This window comes from Carettochelys insculpta, chromosome 22 (genome assembly GCF_033958435.1).
Source record: "Carettochelys insculpta isolate YL-2023 chromosome 22, ASM3395843v1, whole genome shotgun sequence".
Classification (NCBI taxonomy): Eukaryota; Metazoa; Chordata; order Testudines; family Carettochelyidae; genus Carettochelys; species Carettochelys insculpta.
In genome coordinates this window covers 6,937,544-6,960,038 of record NC_134158.1, presented here as the reverse complement: position 1 = coordinate 6,960,038, position 22,495 = coordinate 6,937,544, and the positions used below count along the sequence as shown (strand labels likewise).

General features: G+C 49.0%; 2 protein-coding genes across 2 annotated transcripts in view; one reads left to right on the top strand and one right to left on the bottom strand.

Moving 5' to 3' along the window:
- The first annotated feature begins 309 nt into the window (after positions 1-309).
- LOC142024965 (C-type lectin domain family 2 member D-like) overlaps positions 310-22,495 on the top strand; it is a 40,519-nt gene continuing 18,333 nt past the window's right edge. Inside the window, exons 1-4 of the mRNA XM_075017357.1 lie at positions 310-563; positions 6,127-6,231; positions 7,499-7,758; positions 8,475-8,581. Of these exons, the coding sequence (XP_074873458.1) occupies positions 6,192-6,231; positions 7,499-7,758; positions 8,475-8,581 (407 nt within the window). The 5' untranslated portion in view covers positions 310-563; positions 6,127-6,191. The remainder of the gene's footprint in view (positions 564-6,126; positions 6,232-7,498; positions 7,759-8,474; positions 8,582-22,495) is intronic.
- LOC142024981 (killer cell lectin-like receptor subfamily B member 1B allele C) lies at positions 9,234-21,085 on the bottom strand. The gene is made up of 5 exons (XM_075017378.1): positions 19,664-21,085; positions 19,100-19,180; positions 15,876-16,030; positions 14,152-14,264; positions 9,234-13,258 (listed from the first exon to the last, which is right to left on the bottom strand). The coding sequence occupies exons 1-5, from the start codon at positions 19,797-19,799 to the stop codon at positions 13,135-13,137; spliced, it is 609 nt and encodes a 202-aa protein (XP_074873479.1). The 5' UTR covers positions 19,800-21,085; the 3' UTR covers positions 9,234-13,134.

The following is a 22,495-nucleotide window of genomic DNA, read 5'->3' as shown; positions in this document are numbered from 1 at the left end:
CGAGAGCAGCAGCATTAGGTGAGGTCTCGGGGGAGGGGCGGTGCAGGGATGTGGACGAGGGGGCTAGATGGGGAGGGACAGCCAAGGCAGTGGGCGGGGGACGGCTGCAGGGAACAGGGCACAGCAGGGGCGGGGAGGTGCTGGCGGGGCGCTGCGCTGCAGCAGAGGGCGGGCGGGGAGCGGGGCTCCAGGAGGGCGCTGCGCAGCGGGCGGCGCCGCAAAGGGGGGGCGGGGGGCTCTGGGCTGTTACTCCGGCTGTGCCCCCCCCCTCGGGGGGGCGGACCCCCCGCGCTTGTCCCACACGCTGGCTCGGGATGAGGGGCCACAAATCCCTTCCCCCCCCCCCACCCTCGCGGCTCCTCCCTGGGAGTCTGGGCGCGGGTGGGCGCCAGGCGCTGCGGGGGCGCGGGACGGTGCTCAGCGCACGGAGCCGCCCCGCCCCGTCACGTGGTTTCCAGGAAGGGCGAGAGTTCCTTCCCCACTCGCGCCGCTGCCGCCCGCGCTCGGGCCGGGCCGGGCCGGGCCGAGCCGAGCCCCGGACGCGCCGCCCGCAGCCCGCTCGGGTAAGGGGCGTTCGGCGCGCGGCCGCCTGGGGGTGGGGGTGGGGGAGGGGGAGCGGAGGCGAGCAGCGCCCCCACCCCCAGCACTGTTTATAACAAAGGAGAAGGGGAGGGCGCAGCCTGTCTCCTTCCTGGCCCCGCCCCCCCCAGCGAGTGTGCGCCCCCGTGTGGCTGCTCGGGTCCCTGAAGCGGGGGAGGGGGATGCGAGGGGGCGTGTCGGGGGTGAACCCCCCCTCTCCCGCCCCCGGTGCTGCCTCCAGGCTGGGGTGCGAGACCCCCGCAAATCACCCCCCACCCTCCGGGGCTCCCGGTGAGCTGGACACGTGGGCGGCCGGTGCTGCCCCGCTGATGAGCCCCCCGCCTCCGGCAGCGGGGGGTGCGATGGGGGGTGCGCATCCGCTCACGCCTCGGCGGGGAGCAGCGTTTATTCTGCACCTGGGTGGGGGAAGAAATTGTGGGGTAGTTCGTGCCCGGTGCGCAAAGCTAATTCATCACACCGAGAGTAGAAGAGGAATCGTTATTTCGCGTGCCAGGTAAGGCGCAGGGGGGTCTCTCCTCAAAGCCTGCGCACCCAGCAGCTGGGTGATAGCACAGGTATGCAGCTGTTCAGTGAAAGTCACGCCCCACGCAGGTAATACACTCCGCCTTCCCATTATACAAGCTCCTTGTACTACGCAGGCGCGGGGGTCTCAGGGGGTCCTCTGGTGGTCGTTTTAGACAGGAGACCCAGGCCCTGAAATTTAAAGGTTACCCTTGGTTACATCTGGTTTGTTTCATAGCAATGAAGCGAAGCCGGGGGCCGTTTGTTTCATAGCAATGAAGCAAAGCTGGATGTGGGTTGTATGTTCCGCATTCTTGTTCTACTCACTTAACTCCCTTTTTTCTGGTTACAAAATTGAAAAGAACTTTGGCCCTGACCTGTCCTGTTAGGCCCTTCTCCGCTGTCAGCTCGGCCGGGGCGTCTGGAGCAGTAGGGAGCCAGGACAGGATCCCACCCAGCTGGGATCCCAGCCCAGCTCAGTGCCTGCAGCAGTGTCTGTAGCCTGGATATCACTAAGGAAGAGGAACAATGGGGAATGTTTCTGAGAGGAATGAAAAGTCAGTGGAGGCTCTTCATGGGAGCTGATACCAGCACAGAAAAGGAAATCGAGGTAATGGGCTGTCTGCCTGGGAACAGGCTGGCAAGAGACCTTGAGGCTGAACCACATGGATCCATGGTCTTAGTGGCAACAGCAGCAGCTGCCTAGGAAACCAGGGTGAATTTTTTTTTAAAGTGATTTAAAAAAAATAAAAACCAGTTTTTTTTATTTAAATCAGAGTTTTAATTTTTTTTAAAAAATAATCCATAAAATGCTAAATGTCTCATTTAAAATCATAGTTACAGTTAGATCTCATGCTACACAGACACTTACAGTCTCATAAAAATGAATTCATGTCTCTAGTCTGTACAAGCTAAATTACAGGCTGAACCTCTCTAGTCAGGCACGATCTCCTCTGATCGCATCTGTAATCTGGCATGACATTAGTTAACCGGATGACCACTTCTCATGGGTGTGGCCAAGTGTCCTGTGGTCCCATAAAGTTTGTTTGAAGCCACCAGTCCAGGCCCTCAGTGTTCTGTGCTGTTCTTTAGTTGTAATTTACCCTGAAACATCTTCTCAGGGCCCAGTAAGCAGTGAGAATGTTGGTAATGCTGCTAGACAATAGTGACCTCCCATGGTCTGGGAAATTCTGCCTTTCAGCACCAGTCAGGTCTTGAAGGTGCCAGATGAGAGAGGTTCAGCCTGTCCTACATCTTCTTGCTTGAAAGTTCTGGGCTTTTAATTTCTGTTTTTCAGCAAACAAAATGCAACATATTGGATAGTAACAGAGAGGGAGCCGTGCTAGTCTATATACTATCAAAACAAAAAACCAGTCAAGTAGCACTTCAAAGACCAACACAATCATTATACCTCCAGATTAGTGGAACTGCTATGGGCACCCGCATGGCCCCACAATATGCTAATATATTTATGGCTGACCTGGAACAACAATTCCTCAGCTCTTGTCCCCTATTACCCTCCTCTACTTAAGATACATTGATGACATCTTTATGATTTGGAGCCATGGTATAGAGACTCTAGAAGAATTCCACAGAGACTTTAACAATCTACATCCCACCATCAACTTATGCCTCAATTACTCCACACAAGAGATACATTCCCTGGGCACTACAGAACAGATCAAGGATGGCCTGATTGGTACCACACTCTCCTGGAAACCCACTGATCGCTATACTTACCTACACCCTTCTAGCTTCCATTCTGCACACATAACTAGATCCATTGTTTACAGTTAAGCCCGTAGGTACAATCACATTTGCTCTGATCCAACTGACAGAGACCAAAAACTACAAGATCTCTACCAAATATTCATAAACTTGAATTACCCACCAGGAGAAATAAAAAAACAAATTGACAGGGCCAGACGTATACCCAGAGACCAGCTACGCCAAGATAGGCCCAAAAAGCCAGTAACAGAACACCACTGGTCATTACCTACAGCCCCCAACTCAAACCACTGCAACGAATTATTAAAGACCTACAACCGATCCTTAATCAGGATGCCACACTCCAGAAGGTCCTAGCTGACAGGCCTGTTCTCTCCTACAGACAGACAACCTCCCAACCTTATGAGGATTCTAACCAATAGTCACAGTATATACCCCAGGAATACCAGTCCTGGGACGTTTCCTTGCAACAAAGCCCACTGCCAGCTTTGTCCACATATCTATTCTGGCGATACCATCACTGCACCTAACTAGGTTAGTCACAGAATCACGGGCACATTCTCATGTTCCTCAACTAATATCATATATGCCATCATGTGCCAACAATGCCCAGATGCTTTGTATATTGGACAGACTTCTAACTCTCTCAGACAAGAGTCAATAGGCACAAAACAGACATCAAAACATTCCTGATCCACAACCAGTTAGTCTACATTTTAATGGAGTGGGCCATTCTGTTCATGAGTTAAGAGTTTGTGTCTTATTGAAGAAGAATTTTCAGTCTGCTTTAGAAAGAGAACTCTCTGCTGAACTCTCTTTCATATTCAAATTTGACACATTAACACGTGGTTTGAACTGGGATGCAAATTTCCTGGGACACTATAGGGGCTCTTTGGCATACTTGGCTTAATCTAATTCTTGACTCTTCCCCCCGCCCCTCTGCTCTCTGATTTGCTCACCTTGATATTTTTGATAATTTTTTTCTGATTTGTCAACTTTGATTACTGTTTTTGTTCTCTGTGCCTTTAATACTGAGTCTGTTCTGGCGTGGCTATGATCTGAAGAAGTGGGTCTGTCCCACAAAAGCTCATCACCTAGTAAATTATTTTGTTAGTCTTTAAAGTGCTACTTGACTGCTTTTTTGTTTTGATAAAATGCAACATGTGCAAAGAAATACAGAAGTCAGGTAGGTTTGTTATTCTGGGCTTGGTGGACCTTGGCCAAACATGGCAGAGCAGTTAATTAAGACATTGTCTTAAGACAGAGACACAATATATAGCAGTGGTGTCCAAAAGAAATTGAATGGATTTCCACATGCTCCCACTCTGAGCCAGATGTTTCTCCACCTTCCCTCCACCCAAGATTACTCTCTGGAGCTGCTGTTTGAGCTGCCCCACAGCTGGGGCTGCCTTCACCGCTGCCACCACACACTTGTCCCACCAAGTGTGCACAGAGCAGCAGGAGGGGTGTCCCACATGAGCAGCTCTCCCGAGCCACATTTTCCACATCGCACATATTGGATACTATGGATATCTAGGAAAGAACAGAGACAGCATAGAAAAAAGCAGTGGCATGGACTAGAAAGAGAAAGGGAGCTCTTTCAGCGCACATATAGGTTCCTATATTCCCCCATATTGTTTTACAGTAGAGAAACTGCCCTGGTTTCTGGGCATGAGAGAAACCTTAACTGAGAATAGTTTGAAGAAGTGCATTCCCTAAGTGCAAAAGGAAACCATCAGGTATAAGCAGCGCACGAAGATGATGCAGGGCTTAGTTACAAGAATGAAACATCGTAAGGAAAATGGCTTATTGGGAGAAAATGATATGGATGAAGATGTGGATATGGCTGAGTGGCTCAGCTGTTTAGGAACTTGAAGACTGACTTATTGCCAAGTAAATTATTAAAAACTCTCTGGCCATTTCTGCACAGGCCACTTCCTTCGGAAGTGGCGTGCTCATACACGGAGTGAAAGGTGTTAATGAGGCAAGGATGCAAATTCCCTGTGCCTCATTAGCATAATGTCATGTGATTTGGAGTCCAGAAGACCGTTCTCCCGGCCTCCAAAATGCTGTGTAGAAGGGCGGCCCCGGGGGGGGGCAGGAGGGGGCTTCTGAAAGGAAGTCCTTCTTCCAGAGCCCCCTTCTTCCCAAAAAATTTTGGGAAGAAGGAGCCTCCAGAAGGAGGACTTCCTTCCAGAAACTCCCCCGGGGCCGTGCTTCTACACAGCATTTTGGAGTCCGGAAGAACACCCTTCCGGACTCCAAATCACATGACATTATGCTAATGAGGCATGGGGAATTTGCATCCTCGCCTCATTAGCATCTTTTGCTCCATGTATTATTAGCATGCCACTTCCAATGGAGGTGGCCTGTATAGAAACAGCCTCTGTGTGCCTTTTAATGCAAGTGTGTAAATCGCCGAGCTGTTTGCTGATTGGATGTTGCTTGCAAAAACAGTTTAACTAATCCTTATGGCTTATTGAATGAGTTAACTAAGTTTGGAGTCTACCACTCAAGTATGCAATACAGAAAGAGAAATCTAGAGTTGGCAGTTGCCACTGTTATTCAGTATTATACAATACACGTCCCGTATTTGGGCACACCCTGTCCACAGCCCATAATGGTGATGTCATCAATCCACTCCCTATTTCAGCATAACTCAGCTTTTACAAGAGAACCCCAATAGGGGTGTAAAGTCCCATTTAATCAGTTAACCCATTAAATGTTAAGTTTTACAAGTCACCTGGGATGGCCAGCGCTGCTCTAGCCAGCACCCACTCCACCCCCAGTGCTCCTGGGCTGGGCCCATCATGGAGAAGGGCAGCTCCGGCGGTGCTGGAGTGCTCCCACCAGTGGTGGGCCCTGTCAGACTGAAGCAGCCCCCACGTCCGAGGCAGGCAGGGGTCTGCTCCAGCCTCCCATCAGTTAGTAAGTCTCACCCATTTAGGGTGGGGCTGCCAGTCCATCATCAACGTTCCTAAGCCCCCTATTATACTTGCGTTCTCGAAAAACAGACATGCCCGTGACTTCAGTGGGGCTGACTCCAAATCGAGTGCACTCTAGGCACAGTCAGTCTTAGCTTCTACGGTGGCTGTGGGGCCCTGGGCTGCAGGGAGAGAGGGACGGTTCCACCAGCCCCAGCCTGCTTGGGCCTCTGGGCACCTCTCTGAGAGTGTCTGACAGGAGGAGCCTGGGAGACGAGGGACGCAATGGCGCCTGTCCTCGAGCAGCCCCAGCCCTGGTGCTGTCAGTGAGACGTGGCCTCACAGTCCTGGATGACAGGTGTCTCTGTTTCAGGTGATCACTGGTACTACGAGAAACATCCATTCACCCTCGGAGTCACCCTCGGAGTCACCCTCAGCATGATCTGCGGTGTCATCATCACTGTTATTGTGCTGCCAAGTGAGTTCTCAGCCCTCCTGCCCCCTCCCTGTACATCCCATCCCTGGAGCTGCCCCAGTCACAGTGTCTCCTCCTGGCCTGTCTGGTGTCTGCCCCTAGGACAGAGGGTCCCTGGGGGATGTTCCTCCACAACCCCTCTCCTGCTCCCTCCCGGCCCCTGCCCTGGGCCCTGGCTGTGGGGAGGGTCAGACTGACATCAGCTCCCCCAGCCCATCTCTGAGCACTGTGGGCCCCAGTGACTATTGCCGGGCCCCAGAGACAGTCGCTGACACCCGTGCAGAGGGGGGTGACTGACAGGGCCGGGTGCAGGTCAGCGGTGAGCTGGGCCTTCTGCCTGCAGTGTGTTGCCCTGAAGTACCCACCTGGCCTCCTGCATTGTGCCCAGGCCTGGGCTGGCAGGTGCTGCCCCATCACTGAAATGAGCCGTGGGATGCAGTACAGACGCCACTGTGCAGGGAGCTGGTTTGTCGAGTGTGGTTAAAGTTTACAGTGCGGTCTGTTGGGGGTTGTGTGTTGTGGGGGCCTGCTAGAAGTGTGTGCACTACCAAGGCACTGGTCTCCTGCCCTGGCGTCCTTGAGGTCGCCCTTCCCTTCTTTGTGAACGTGGGGCGGGCCTGACTTGGCAGAGAAAGGCTTAAAAGCCGGACACCCCGGCTGCGTCTGCACAGCACTAAAAGCCTCCGGTAGGGCAGCGGCTGGCCCAGGTCCGCTAGTTCAGGCTTGTGGGGTCAGACTGCAGAGCTAAAAACGGCAGCGTAGACCTTTGAGCTGAGACTGCCTTGTTCCAGGCTCTCCACTGAGCCAGAACAGCCACATGGGGGCTTTTCAGCCCCACGAGTCTGAGTCAGGTTACCCGGCCAATCACGGGTTCCTTCGCACCATGGAAGTGACCAAAGGGAGCTAGCAAACCGGGGAGTCTGGGAGGGACTTTGTAGGAGGGAGAAGGAATAAAATTAGCCCAGCTAAATTAGCATATGGGGATGTGCACCACCAGTGGGACTATTTGCTACCGGCGGGGAGCACTCTGCTAATCAGCTGGGCAGCAGCTGAATGTCTCCTGGACAGCCGCCCCAGTGCTCAGTTTACAGGGAATGCTGCAGACGACCTTTGTAACTGGTTCCATTTCTAATGACCTCTTGGCTACCTCACGTCTTTTGGCGCAGCTGCCAGAAGCTTAAGGAGTCTGAAACATGGATCTAATCAGATTGTTTCTGGTGGCTCTTCTGTGTGTCTCCAACCTCTTAACCCTGTGGTGTTTTGTTTTCAGTGTTTGTCACCAGAACGTCTTCATCTGATCAACGCTTTTCTGCTGGCCCTGGTCCAGATCCCACTGTTTCCCTCTCCTCTGGCCCCCCTTTTTGCTTCTGCCCGGGCTCCCATATTGTCCCCTACTGCCCAGACGAGTGGGTCGGATACCGAGGGAAGTGCTACTATTTCTCAGAGGAAGAAAAGGACTGGGATTCTAGCCAGCATTTCTGCTCTTCGTTCAATGCTTCCCTGGCCACGATTGACACCCGCAAGGAACAGGTGAGACGCAAGCTGATTGGAGACTACAGCTTTATAACTTCCTGCCAAGTTTTGAGTTTTCTTGGCAACCAGCCAGGGTGATTGGCACTTGTCTGCGAGACCCGGAGGATGCTGAGGGAGGGGAGAAGCATCAGCAAAGCCCTGGTGTGATGGAGCTAGGAGGATAGTTGTGGGCGGCAGCTGCTGTTGCAGAGGGGAGCCTGGGAGATAAGGAACCTCTGGGGTACTGCAGGACAGGGCAGAGTCTGAAAGAAGAGATGAAAGCCATTCTCTTTGGGGGTGCACATGCAGTATGGATTCTCTGGGCTCAGAGTAGAAGGGATAAACCCCACCCAAAAAGGAGAGAGAAGCTGAGCGTAGTCTGTACCAGAGGGTGCACCTTCTTGTAAGGGTGCTGCTTCTGGTTTCGTACCAGAATAGTTACATTGACGTACGCCATAGCGGAGGTGCGGTTATGCCAATGTGAAGGTGTCTGGGAGTGGTCTAGCATATTCCCTTTCCTGCATCCCCACAGTCACTTCTCTGTACCCATTTGTGTGCAGCCTGGCTCCTGGGGATTGTGATGCTGTCACTATACTGGTGTAACTCAAGCACTGTAACGCTTACATGGAGACAAGTCCTTAGTTATACAGCTCAGATTTCCTGCCGCACAGTGCAGCGTGCGGCAGGATCTGAGCAGCCTGGCAAAGCCTGATGTGTGCTGTCCTGTTGTTAAGGAGTTCATTAGGCGCTACGCCGGCCTTGTCGAGCACTGGATTGGCCTCCGAAGAGAACCCGGCCAGCCCTGGACGTGGGTGAACGGAACCCCGATAAGCCAGAAGCTGTGAGTCCATTCTTCCCTTTGCATTCCCGGGGATGAGTCACAAGTGAGGGAAATGCTCATTTGAGACAGGCCTGCAGCTTAGGCCAGGTTGATATAGAATACGCAACGCCAGCTACGTTCGTGATTTAGCTGGAGTCCACCTACCACAATTTGAGCTTTTTCTTTGTCTCCGCTGCAGGAGGTCAGTGGGAGCGAAGCTCCCGTCAACTTCCCTTAAACATGGTCAAAAGTAGGCAGATAAGTTGATTCTAGCTACGCAATTAGAACGCAATTAGAATACGCTAGAACTGTGTGTCTGTAATCTGCTTATTTGCCACCAGCTTACCTGGCCATCCTCACTATGCCCAGGGATCGCTTAAAACGTTTTCTTCAGTTCTGATCCCTGCGTCACCATCCACACACATGCAGGTGGTGGTGACTGACGCGGGTGGTGGCAGAAACATTCTGCTCCTGACCAGCTCCGTGATTTACATGGCAGGTTTAAAGTCCTAGGCGAAGGGGGCTGCGCATATGTGAGCGACGTCTTCGTGAGCTCTTCGAGATGCTACTCTGTGAGAAACTGGATCTGCAGCAAGCCTGATGCATATACGAAGGCACAGGAAAATGGATCATCATCAATAATCGTGGCCTCAGTGCCTCCTGGTGTCTGATGCCTCTCACGCTATTCCTTTCCATCTTTCCCTGTCCAGTGTGGAGTGGCTTAGTTTCTGTAGACTAGCTCTGCACCAATCTACTACATCGTCTATCCATTCTCTGTGGGGTCTGCCTCTCCTATTCGAACCGTCCATTATGTGAATACCAGGGTCTTGATTTTTTGTTCCTTTGTCATTCTGCAAATAGGCCCATATAGTTGTCGGTTCCATTTTATAACCTTCTGCGTCAGGTTCTCTTTCGACCGTATATTTCTACATAATTCCTCATTGGTGACCTTCTGCATCCATCCTATTCTCGGAATCTTTCTATAACAACTCCTTTTGAACGCCAATATTCCTCTCTTCAAATCTTTCGTTATCACCCGTGTCTCACATCTGTACAACATGCTGCTGAACACACACATTTTCCAGACGCTGTGCTTTGTTCCTAAGCTAATCGCTTTGCTTTTCCAGATCTTATCCATCGCCTTCAAACTCGCTCTTGCTTTCGCTATTGCAGTCGCTATTTCTTTCTTACAGTCTAGATCATACGTTTTGTTGCTCCACAGATATGTGAACTTCTCTACATTTTCTAGTTCAATCTCATCTACTCTAATCTTCCTTCCTATTTCCTTATCTCCAAATACCACTATTTTTGTTTTATCGATGTTCGTAATCAGTCTGTACCACTTCCCTTCTTCGTTTAACTCCCGCACCATTTTCGCTAGCTTCTCCTCATCTTCCTCAATGACAACTACATCATCCACGAACCTCAAGTTAATTCTTTTCCCATGCACAGATATCTCTTCCTTGATCTTGTCCTGTGCTCTCTCCAGATGTGCGATGAAGATACTTGGCGATATTGGATCTTGTCTTGTACCTCTACTTGTTTTAAACCAACTTCCCAACTCCCCGCATGTTCTCACCGCTGCCTCTGTGTTGTCACTGATATCCTTCAACAACCGTATCACTCTGCTATCCACAGGGAAATGCAATGGAGAGGAAGTAGAATCTCACTATGGATAGGATTGCCAGACATCCCACAGTCTGTGGGACAATCCCAAGTTTCCCTGACAAGTCCTGTGTCCCACATTAATGCAAAAACGTTCCATGCTGCCCAGCATTGCCCTATCTCAGATAGTAACAGTGATAGCCGTGCTAGTCTATGTACTTTCAAATCAAAAAAGCAGGCTAGTAGCTCTTTAAAGACTAACAACATAATTTATTAGGCAGTGAGCTTTTGTGGGACAGACCCACTTCTTCAGACCATAGCCAGACCAGAACAGACTCAATATTTAAGGCGCAGAGAACCAAAAATAGTTACCAAGGTTGACAAATCAGAAACATTGTAATTAAGGTGGGCAAATCGGAAGAGCAGAGGGGTAGTCGGGGCGGGGAAGGGGGAGAGTCAAGAGTCACATAAAACAACGTGTGTAAAAGAGTCCTTATAATGACCCAGGTAATTGGTGTCCGGGTTCAAACCATGTGTTAATGTGTTGAATTTTAATACAAAAGGGACCTCAGCACTCTCTCTTTGCAGGAGATTCTTTAAGTGCCTTTTCAATAACACACAGACTTTCAGGTCATTAACAGAATGCCCCACTCCATTAAAGTGCTGGCTGAGAAGTTTGAGAGTTACGAGCTGTTTGATGTCTGCTTTGCGTCCATTCTGTCTTTGTCAAAGTGTGTTTACCATTTGTCCTATAAACAAAGCCTCTGGGTATTGTTGGCACATATGATGTTAGTTGAGGAACATGAGAATGTGCCCGTGATTCTGTGAATAACCTGGTTAGGTCCAGTGATGGTATCTCCAGAGTAGATATGTGGACAAAGTTGGCAAAGTTCCCTGAGACTTTTGCCGCCCTCAACAACACAGGGGTTGTCTGAACTGAGGTGGAGCAGTTCAATAGTGTCATGGAAAGCCTCATCTACCTACCTCCGTACTGTCCATAACTCTCCCAGTTCATCCACCCTGGCCTCCAAAGCCTGTACGTGCTTTCTGAGGGCCAGGAGCTTCTTGCATTGAATGCACACGTACATCACCTGTCCATAGGGCAGGTAATCATTAATGCTGCATTGGGGACAACAAACAGGCTAATCTCCACTCTGCTGCTTGGTGTCTGTCTGCCTGCATTTCCTTCAGCAATCATTAGACTTTTGATAGGGTTTTTATTTGAATCAGGTAGTTTTGGTTTTAGTTTTGTTTAAAAGCCATTTTAAAGAATGCCAAGTGTGTGTAACCCCATTCAAAACTCCCCCACAAAACACTGTTTGCAGACTACCAAGCTTTATATAGCCCTGGGTGTCTTGATAGCCCCACTCCCCCAAGTTAAGGTTTGCCCAATTGCGGGGGGTGGTGTCTAGATTTCAAATCCTTGTGAAGAAGCTCCGCTTCCAACCGCCTGTGTCAACACACAGTCCTTCAAACAAAAAGCTAAGCACATGGCTCTCCAAGCAAATGCAAGCTCAGCACACAGTATCTTTAAGGCAACCAGCAAGTAGCCCCCAGCGCACACACCACAGACAAGACAGACAGAAATCACAGTGGATTGTGTGCAAAGAGGAATGTAGTATGTGTGTATGGTGTATATAGTTACACACAATCTATAGCTATAGTACACAAAATATAGTAGTAAAAATAATATTGCAGTGCATACACATAATAGTGTAAACCAGGTATATGCTGATTCTTCCCCAGAACCAGGCACCTGCCTGCTCCCTGCTCTAACCCAATCCTTGACCTCTGCCCCCCAGAGCCAGGTACCACCAACTCCCCACTTTAACCCAATCCCTCTCCTTCGCACAGAGCCAGGCACCCACTGCCCTGCCCTTCTACCCCCCCCCGCACTCTAACCCAATGACTGGGTCTCTCTGGAGGTGCCACTGCAGTCACAAGCTTCTCCCTCCAGCACATGCACAGAGCCACCAGGAGCAGTCTGGGTGCATGGCTCCGAACTAGCAGGAGCCACTTTTCTTTGAGCAAAACACCCAAGCCGTGGGTTGGCCACCCCTGCTGTACAGAGTCCCATAACATCCAAACGACTTACAGCTGAATTTTCAGGGACTAGTGCCCCTAAACATATACAGCTGATTTCTTTGGGTAGCACAGAATCTCACGCGGGGGTAAACAAACGGCATTTGTTTACCAAAATGGTTCATCTGAAGACACAGACACAGACCTGAGAAACTAAGTCACATGTTGGGCAAACAGATTTAGAGGCTAGTAATACAATTTTAGCTCACGAGCAAGAGTTCTTAAACAACTCTGCTTGTTTAAGCAAACCAAAACAGTACTGAGGTGTCTGAGCCTGGCTCTGCTATAGGCTTTGAAACAGTTTTTTAAACTGGGCCTCTGTCACCTAATAAAAAGGATGACCCCTGGGGCTGTAACCTAAGCTGGCAGGTAACACCTCTGCCCTGAACAAATAGCAGGAAGGAGCCAAGGGGGGTTTGAATCAGGACAGCAGTTAGAAGCTGCGGGGAGAGGGAGCTGGAAGGCAGCCAGCCTGGTGAGGGGGGAAGCTACACCCCTGAGGGCACCCCCTTGGGCTCCTTTCCCCAGGACAGGTTGGAATGACTGTATCTGATTGCTGCACTGACTCTTCTGTAAGAAACTGCCTCTGTCGCCTAATAAACTTCCTGTTCTACCTGCTCAGTGAGAGTCATTCCTGCCTGCGGATGGGGGTGCAGTGCTTGGGGACCCCCGAACCCCATCACACAAAAGAAGCAGAAACTTGCTGGCTTTTCAGGGCTTCCAAACAGCATCTCTTAACAACTAAGAAACTAAAGCACAGACAATGTTTTGAAAGCAACAAATCCTCAAAATTAAAAGAAACACAGACCCACTTAAAATCACGTTAGACTATCAATGCAGATGCTTTCGTCTTCAGTTCCATCACCACATGCACATAAAGGCACCGTTTATATTGGGAAAGTTTCTTTTTGGCAAATCCAGGTGAGTGGAGCACCACACATTTCAGAACGAATCTGATCCTTTATGATCACCCCACAGATGTTCTGTTCAACACGGCTGGCTATTGGGAATCTGTGGAATGAAAACAATTGTGTTATCAGTGGTTTAATTGTATGCCACAAATTCTATGACAGTTATTCATCTGTATTTGTGTGCCATGGATACACACATGTGGAACCTGTGTGGAGAAATTTAACAGGGTGGCCTCATGCTTTGTGAACTTGCCTTATCAGCAGTTAGGCAGAATATATGGGATAACTGCCTTGACTCCCTATCACAGGGCCGCCTGGGAAGTTGGACTGTGGTTTCAGTTCAAAAACTGAACAGGGGCTTTCCCCTTCGCCATGTTGTAATAAAAGTTTTGATTGCTACTAACCCACACAAACCTTGTGGCCTTCATATCCCAGTTCAGGTTTTTCCAGATGGAGTCCTCCAAGATTTTACACTCAGCATGTGTTGTTTACCTGCCCTGATAATCAGGAGCAGGAGGCCAGGAGCTTCTGACATTTGAATTGTCCCAGGGGATAGTCTCATTCTTCCCTACTCTCTCCTGACCCCACAAATTAATCTGCTGTGCCCTGCCCTGTGATAAGGAGCAGGGATTCCCTGCTCAGAATGCTCAGGTTACCAAGTTAATGCTTTGATTCTCTGATGAGTGTGGTATAGAAAAATCCAACGTATACCATAAGCCAAGTTACATGTGAAAGCCAAGCTCGTAAGGGAAATTACTTTTCTCATGACATAAAACAAAAAGCAGTCAAGTAGCACTTTAAAGACTAGCAAAATAGTCATGACATAAGTGATGGCTTTCAATTTCCAATAGGGCATGGCGCATTATCTTTTGTACATTTTAAATAAGGGTAAGGACTGTGGTGACTAATTTTAAGCACTCAGATTTGCAAGTGAGGGACTCCTATTTTCTGCCAACATTAGAAAATGAACATTAAATGTCAAGCGACACTCACAGGGTTTGATTTAATCGGGAGCCATCCACCCACATCCAGGTCCTCTCAGGGGATGGAACACTAAGTCCAATCCAGACACGTGTTTTTCCTCCTGTAACATGCTGTATGAAATCCTGTGAAGCACAGAGCAGAGGGAACTGGGTAAAAATCACTAAAACCTGCTGGAATTCCCTGTGTGCACCTGCACAGATACACCCTGTTTACCTTCAGGGCCTCAGGGCAAAATCTGCAAGCCTGCTCTGGGAACATGAGCCAGACATGCATCTCCTGCTCGTGGGGAAATGAAATCTCCATGTAGGAGTAAGGGATTTGCACAGTTGTTACAAGAAAAATCCATTTGTGCCTGAACTATCACTGTAAGAAATTTTTATTCCACGTACAAAACCAATATCTTAGGCACCCATCCCTTAAGACTGGGAAGTTGCATTGGTTATAATTCTCCCTGTCTGGTCCGAAGTGTAAAGAATGGCTTTTTTTTTAGCCTTAATACAAATGTTACATAATAGAACCTGCTCCAATGTGTGCAGCCATACGTTTACATATGGCTGATGCAAAAGCTTGTATTATATTATACTATAGGCCAGTTGATCCCAAACTTTTTGGCATCATGCCCCACCTTTTGATTTTTGAGAAATCCTCATGCCTCCACCCCCCCATCTTCTTTACCATCATCCCATCCCCTCTTTAACAAAAAATTCAATTCGTAATTTAAAATAAACACAAAAGCGTGATATAAACCTGTCATCTAAAATCAAAAGCAAGCACAAATAGTTTTTCTTGGCCCCTTGCGGACCACCAGAGCTGACCGTGACAGCTGCCTGCCTGCCTAAGACCTATGCTGCCAGAGCCACCCTCCCAAGCCCCGCGCCGCTGGGGCCTGCCACCCACTAGCCGCCCAGGCCAGCTGCCAGCCCACCTACTGTCTGCCTGAACCCCACCCTGCTGGGACCAGCTGCTCACCCACCAGCCATCTGCCTCAGGCATGGGCCAGCTGCCTGAGCCGCCCACCCAAACCCCATGCTGCCAGGTCCAGCCGCCTGCCCGCCACCCCGAGCCACCAGAGCCCCACACTGCTGGGGCCAGCTGCCTGAGTCCCACATTGCTGGGGCCAGCCACCTGCCTGCCAGTCCAAGCTGCCTGAGCCCTGTGTTGCTGGGGCCAGCCACCCACCCACCAGCCTGAGCCGCCCAAGCCCCACACTGCCAGGACCAGCCGCCAGCCCAAGATGCCTGAACCCTGCGATGCCGGGGCCAGCTTCCCAAGCACCGCGAGTTCCACAAGCCAGCCGGCCAGGTGAGCCCCATGAGCTGCCCGCTTGAGCCCCTCCCATCCCACAAAGCCAGGCACCACGAGCCCCCTGCTCTTACACCATCCCCATCCCCCTCACCTGAGCCAGGCACCCCCAGGCTCTCACCTAATCCCATCCTCTTCCTCCCCCCACCCAGCCCACACTCACTCATCTTAGCAGCAGGCAGCTAGTTCCACATGGGGCTTCACTGGCTGCCTGCTTTTACAGCAGCTGTGCCAGGTCACCCACGTAAAATGACGGGCTGAGAGCCGGAAGCAAAAGCCGGCTCTTTCTTCAGGTGGGGGGGAATGATGGGGGGGGGCTGGGTTGCTTTGCGCCCCTCCTGTAATTTCTTCACGCCCCCTCCCACCAGTTTGGGAAACTATGCTATAGACCCACCCCTCCAGCTGAAGAGTCAACCTGATATTATCTTTACCATCTCTTCTTGGTCCTGGATCATCAGCATTTGAGACGACTTCTCTCTACAGTCTTCAAAGCTCTCATTCCAGTGTTTCCTTTCCTTAGAGACCCAATAGCACTTTCCTCTATGCGACACCCAATCCCTGGGGCAGAGTTTGCACTCAGAGCCCTCTGGGGGAGGGGTGGGGGGAAGGGAAAGGAGGTGTCAGTAATGGTTTTGAAGATTTTAAATACCACTGAGTCTGTAGCCTTCGGACTCAGTATCCCTCCCAGGGTATCCCTCTCGCTGCTTTGTGTTTGTTGAGGAAAAGCTGGGTTCTTAGCAAGGCAAGACTGAGGTTCTTTGCAGAGCCAGGATGGGCAGGAGTGAGCTCTGGTATTTAGGTGTTTGAGTGTCTTGGCAGTTCCCTTGGGAACTGGACTAACACTGGCCAGGTGTCACTGTCCTCTGCCAGATTGCTGTGAGGGGCATCCAACCCCCCCCAGGTCCCTAAAACTCCCTAAAACTCCAAGGCTACGTCTACACGTTCACGCTACATCGAAATAGCTTATTTTGATGTAGAGACATCGAAATAGGCTATTTCGATGAATAACGTCTACACGTCCTCCAGGGCTGGCAACGTCGACGTTCAACTTCGACGTTGCGCAGCACCACATCGAAATAGGCGCTGCGAGGGAACGTCTACGCGCCAAAGTAGCACACATCAAAATAAGGGTGCCAGGCACAGCTGCAGACAGGGTCACAGGGCGGACTCAACAGCAAGCCGCTCCCTTAAAGGGCCCCTCCCAGACACAGTTGCACTAAACAACACAAGATCCACAGAGCCGACAACTGGTTGCAGACCCTGTGCATGCAGCATGGATCCCCAGCTGCCGCAGCAGCAGCCAGAAGCCCTGGGCTAAGGGCCCATAGACCATAGACCATGGGCTAAGGGCCCATAAGTGACCATAGAGCCCCGCAGGGGCTGGAGAGAGAGCGTCTCTCAACCCCTCAGCTGATGGCCACTATGGCGGACCCCGCAATTTCGATGTTGCGGGACGCAGATCGCCTACACGTGCCCTACTTCGACGTTCAACTTCGAAGTAGGGCGCTATTCCTATCCCCTCATGGGGTTAGCGACTTCGACGTGTCGTCGGCTAACGTCGATTTCAACTTCGAAATAGCGCCCAACAAGTGTAGCCTTTGTTGTGTTCGCGCTGCTACTTCAAAGTAGCGTGCACATGTAGACACAACCCAAGTGTTTAAGCCTCTCAGACCTGAACTAAGACCAGCCATTGCCCTGATCTTGGACACCCACTTCAGTTACAGTTAAATGCTCTCTGGAAGCTCACAGTAGCTATAAAGCATTAAATACACAAACTCTTTGTTAGAGGTGTGGAGTCTAGCAGAACTGCTCTGTTACGGAGTCCTACACCTGCTGGACGAATTCTGCGCTACTGCACATGCACATAATTAATGAGCTGTGCATATTTTTAAAGGTAGTTTTGTGCAGAAAACTTCTGATGAAATGTCGCTGCAGTTCCACTTTTTGCACACGAGAGGGCGATGGGACACAAGAACAAGCAAACCGCCACGTTATAATGGGCCACATCCACCCTGACTGAATAGACCTTGTCAGCTCTGGCCCTCCCCTTTACTGAGATTCCTCTTTAAATCCTCCTGTGAAACCCCCCACTCATGCATGTGGCTAAGCGGGTCTTTGCCCATGAATGCTCATGTTCCAAAATATCTGTTAAGCTATAAGGTGGCACAGGGCTGCTTCTTCTGTTTGCAGAAGAGCAAAACTTCCCAGCAGAAAATAATTCCTGTGGTTCCACCTTTTGCCCATCACCAGGGGGAGCTGCAGTGATAGACCTGCAGCTCCTGTCCAGCAAAGGAGCAGAAGGAGCCTGCAGAAGGTTCTTCATTGTGCCTGTTGGGCTAGGTCAGGAGACGAGGCCTATGGGAAGACAGACAGAGTAGAGCTGCTGAGGGGGCCACATGGACTCATAAGGAGAAGAGGCAGAAGTAAATTGGAGCGGGGGCTGAATGGGAGGGAGGCGCAGGGCCAAAGGGGGGTGCAAAGCTGCACAGGGATCGGAGAATGGCTGGTGGGGGGGGCACAGATACACATGGGCAGAGGTGGGGTGTGTATAGAACCACCTGGGGGTGGAGGTATTTGAGTGGAAGGGCATATGGACAGTAGTTGCAAGGATTCACAGGGGTGCAGGGACACATGGGGACAGGGGCAGATGTGCCGGACAGAATGGGAGAGGCTAGGGCTCAGCTAGAGTCTGGATGGGGGATGCTCTCTAAAAATCCCTTTCCGCCCTTGAAAACCTGTCCCGTGCTTTTCCCACCCACACCCACTAATGCTTCACGCCCAGGCTCCTTTCCAGCAGGTACTTCCAGCTCCCTCAGCTTTGCCCTGCTTCTAGCAACTACAGTCCTGTGTTGCAGTTTAAATGAATTATTACTGAGGTTCTGTGTTAATCTGCCTAGAAAGGAATTTATTTATCCAAAAACACTTCCTGACTCTTTGTTCTCGGTGGTGTTGCAGACATACTTGCTGAACCTTATTATGAAATAAACGACCAAAAATAATTGAAACTGGTGTGATTACATGGTGCTATTTTGGCAAATGTATAGAATTTTGCAGACTTTTAAAATATTATGTACAGGAGTTTTGATTTTTTGTTGCAGGGTTTTTTTTTTTGGTTCAGAATTCTCTCACAAGTGGCTTTCACTACCACTGCTGATGGCACTAGTTGAGGCCACATCTAGAATATGGTGACCAATTCTGCCCCCGCCACTTCATAAAAGGATGTGGATGCATTGGAGAGAGTCCAGCAGAGGACAACAAAAATGCTTAGGATGCTGCAGCACATGACTTATGAGGAGAGGCTGAGGGATTGAGGCTTATTTAGTCTACAGAAGAGAAGTGTGAGGTGGGGAATTGATGGCAGCTTTTAACTACCTGAAGGGGAATTACAAAGAGGATGGAGAGAGACTGTTTTCAGTGGTGACAGGTGAGAAAATGAGGAGCAATGATTTCAAGTTACAGTGTGGGAGATCTAGGTTGGAAACAAGGGAAAACTATTTCACTAGGAGGATAGCTTCACTAAGCTGGAATGTGTTAACTAGAGAGGTGGTGGTATCTCCGTCCCTACAGGTTCTTTGTCCTGCTTTGAATGGAGGGTTGGACCTAATGACCTCCTGAGGTCTCTTCCAACCCTGCAATTCTGAGAGAGTGAGGTTACCTGTAGAGTTGCTGTGTGATGAAACACAAAGCATTTCTTTCAGTTGAGACTGGAAATCCTCCAGGCGGGAGCCTTTGGTTACTACATAAGGATTGCGGGGCGGGGGGGGGGGCGGGGAGGAGGTTAGAAAATAGAAAATCCATTAAATACTGTACTGTCTGCCAAATTTATGATAGGAACAGAGACAATCATTTTCATTACACTTTGTAATGTATATTCATTCCACTTTTGCCTGCACATGTAGTGATGAAGCTGGTTTAGTCCAATCACACACATTTTACATATCAAGTTCTTAACTACATCTCATTAATGTGAAGTTTTGACTTACATGGCCCAAAGCGTCAAGTATTTCATTCACAAACAGACAGGAATCAAAGAGGAGATCTCAGGGGGATTGTGAAATTACAGAAGCATTCAAGGTGCACATTTAAACTGTTAAAACCTTCGCTAAGGGAATGGCTAAAGGATTGACTTACCAGATACATGTACAGAACTCAGTAAAACAGGGGCCTTCGGAGCTAATATAGTAGTAACAACAATAACATAAGGTCTGGAATGACTCACCCCAGACCCCCAGCGCAATCACAGCTCCTGCCAGGATGATGTTCCCAGCCCATCCAACTCCCAGAGCAATCCGATGCCAGTGTGGGCACTGAGGAAGACCTGCAAGAGTCAGTGTTTGGTGAAAATCCTTCAGCATCCCGGTATGTAGAACAGGAAATGATACAGCATATTCCCCTTTGAGCCCATTTAGTAGTATTTTGAGGATTTATTAGAAGGTTGCTTTGGGATAAAAAAAATCATCTTTGGCTCACATTTCCTCCAAAATGGCTGGACCCAGGAATTCCAGAGTTGGTGTCGTCTTGTCTATACCAAAACCAAAGTAGATGCCTCTGCTCCCAGGTTCTTGTAATTTGGGTATTGGGTTCCACGGTACAAGACAACCTGCCTCAGTGGCTGAGCTGTGTTTGTGTGTTCTCCTGTGTGCTGGCCCAGCTCTGCACAGACCGCCGGCATAACAGACCTCTAGTGAACCACCCAATGACCACAATTTCTGTTAAGGGACAAAGGCCACAGTCCAGGTTCATGGCCGACAAAACACAGTACTAGCACCTGACAGGCTCTGCGAGCATTCTGCAACATGCGTGCCTGTGACAATGGCTGCAGCTCACCTTGACAAAGACAATTACATCTTTATACTGTGATGCAGACAAGTTACGTGCTGCCCCCTGCTCGGGGTAGTTATTACCTGTCACCTCGTACCTTCAGTCAACACACCTCTAATACCATCTGTCATCCTGACCTCACCTTTTAGAAGGGGTCGGTGTGTTTCTGTTCTCCTTGGGGGGATATTTTTGTACCATCTTTGCTATCGGGATGTTCTGGTACCCCTGGATATCACGACGCGTTTGTGAAAGTATTTTTGTGCCCAGCACAGGGGTCAGCAACCACAAGAGGAAGGAGAGCTGGTAATTCAAGAGCTGCAGTGCATGCAAATACAAGACGGCCCTTAATAAATAACATGAAACTATACTTGATTAGCGCCTGTTTTAACAACAGCGCACGCATATCCCACAATGCACTGCACATATTAAATGGGGAGTTATCCAGCGTTTCCAGATCACATATCGTTTGCTATTTAAATAGGAGTTGTTTCATGTTGGACTTTTAGATCTTCACCAAAATACTGAAAATAATCAGAGAGGTTTTTGGTTTTGGTATTATAGCATCGGGAGCCAAAAAAAGTCCTTAAAGAGACGCATGTGGTTCCAGAGCTGCAGGTTGCAGGCACCTGGTCTGACACGTCTACAATATTAGCCCGTTTGTTGCCAAAGTCTGCGAGCAGGACTTGCCTCACCCCAGGCCTCTGACTCAAGGGCTTATGTCTCAGGCTGTCCTCCTACTACAGTTACCAGAGAGGTAGCTGAGTTAGTCTGTGTCTTCAGAAACAACAAGAAACTCTGTGGCACCTTATAGACTAACTGATATTTTGGAGCATAAGCTTTCGTGGGCAAAGACCCGCTTCATCAGATGCATCTGACGAAGCGGGTCTTTGCCCATGAAAGCTTATGCTACAAAATATCGGTTAGTCTATAAGGTACCACAGAGCTTCTTGTTGTTCCTACTACAATGTGGGTTTCAAAGACAGCACTTCTTCTTAAAAAGAAAGTGATTTACTTAGTTAAGACAAAACACAGCAAAATGGTGATTTACAGATATATGTTACTTGAGAACAGAATCTGACTCTTAAAATATTTTTTCAAGAGCAGACCATGGAGACCTATGTGAAAGCAATGCCTGAAGAGCATTGGTCTCGTTTGACAAAAGTTTACAGTTTAGAAAGCTAGATAAGAAAGGCCTTACACTAAAACAAAATAAAGTCATGAAAATATAAGCCAGTAATACAAGTCTTAAGGGTACTTCAGTAAGAATAATTTTCAGACCCTGTACAGTAATTTAATTATATTCATCTCTCTCTCTTTGTATGTGTGTAAAAAAGAAGATATTTTTAAATATACAGGGCATGTGTAAGTAGAAAATAATTATTTAAAATATGATTTCGCAAAAGAACATGATGAAGCAAGAATGGTTAAAAAAATCACCGCGATGAACTAGGATGATGTGTAGTACAGCTATGTTACATATCTGGTGTGTAAGTAGCTTGATAAAGAGTTGGGGATGCTATTCACTTAGCAAATTAAATATCAGTACACTGAAAAACATGAAGGCTCAGATCACCAGCTTAGTGTAGTTACTGCTATAGATCAATTACCCAGCTGTACTTACAGAAAATACACTCTGAAGGTATAAAATAACTCTCCTACTTCTATCTTTAACATCATCATCAATAACCGTGGGCTCAGTGCCTGTTGGTGTCTGATGCCTCTCTCACTATTTCCTTCCATATCTTTATCATAGTTTTCCCAAATCCCCAGGGTTTTAAGTTTTCAATTGCCAAAAAAAAGTTTTCAAAAATCTATCCTATGAGTTACATTTTCCAGCTTTTACTGAAACCTCACAAGTCTCCTCTCATCCTTACTTTCCTGCCCGCTCCGTTAATCTCCCCTAACTCACCGCTCCTTACACTCTAGCCAGCTTGCATGACTAGTTTCTCCATGACCATGCTCAGAAATGGGACCATCACCCTGACCTTGGAAACCTACTGTGACTTCCTGATTGTTTCAGAATCCTGTACTAATTTTCCATGTTCACGTTCATCACCCTCAATTGCCAGGTTCTCCTTCATTTCTGCAGCCCAATTTCCAAAGATAATAGACCTCTGCCTCTCTAGTTGCCTGTACCTAAAACCTATTAGACCCTTCTCTACATGCCCCCAGCTTCCAAGACCTTCTGCATCGAGCTGTTTCCATAGCTATTTTCAGCTCCCATCTCTTC

Excerpts from the sequence above, each read along its gene's own strand:
- LOC142024981 (XM_075017378.1), bottom strand. The coding sequence starts at position 19,799 with ATGCTGAAGGATTTTCACCAAACACTGACTCTTGCAGGTCTTCCTCAG. Across the intron at positions 16,031-19,099 it reads ATCACACAGCAACTCTACAG|AGGGCTCTGAGTGCAAACTC; the intron begins GTAACCTCACTC and ends CCCCTCCCCCAG. Across the intron at positions 14,265-15,875 it reads TCCAGGACCAAGAAGAGATG|GATTTCATACAGCATGTTAC; the intron begins GTAAAGATAATA and ends TGTGCTTCACAG.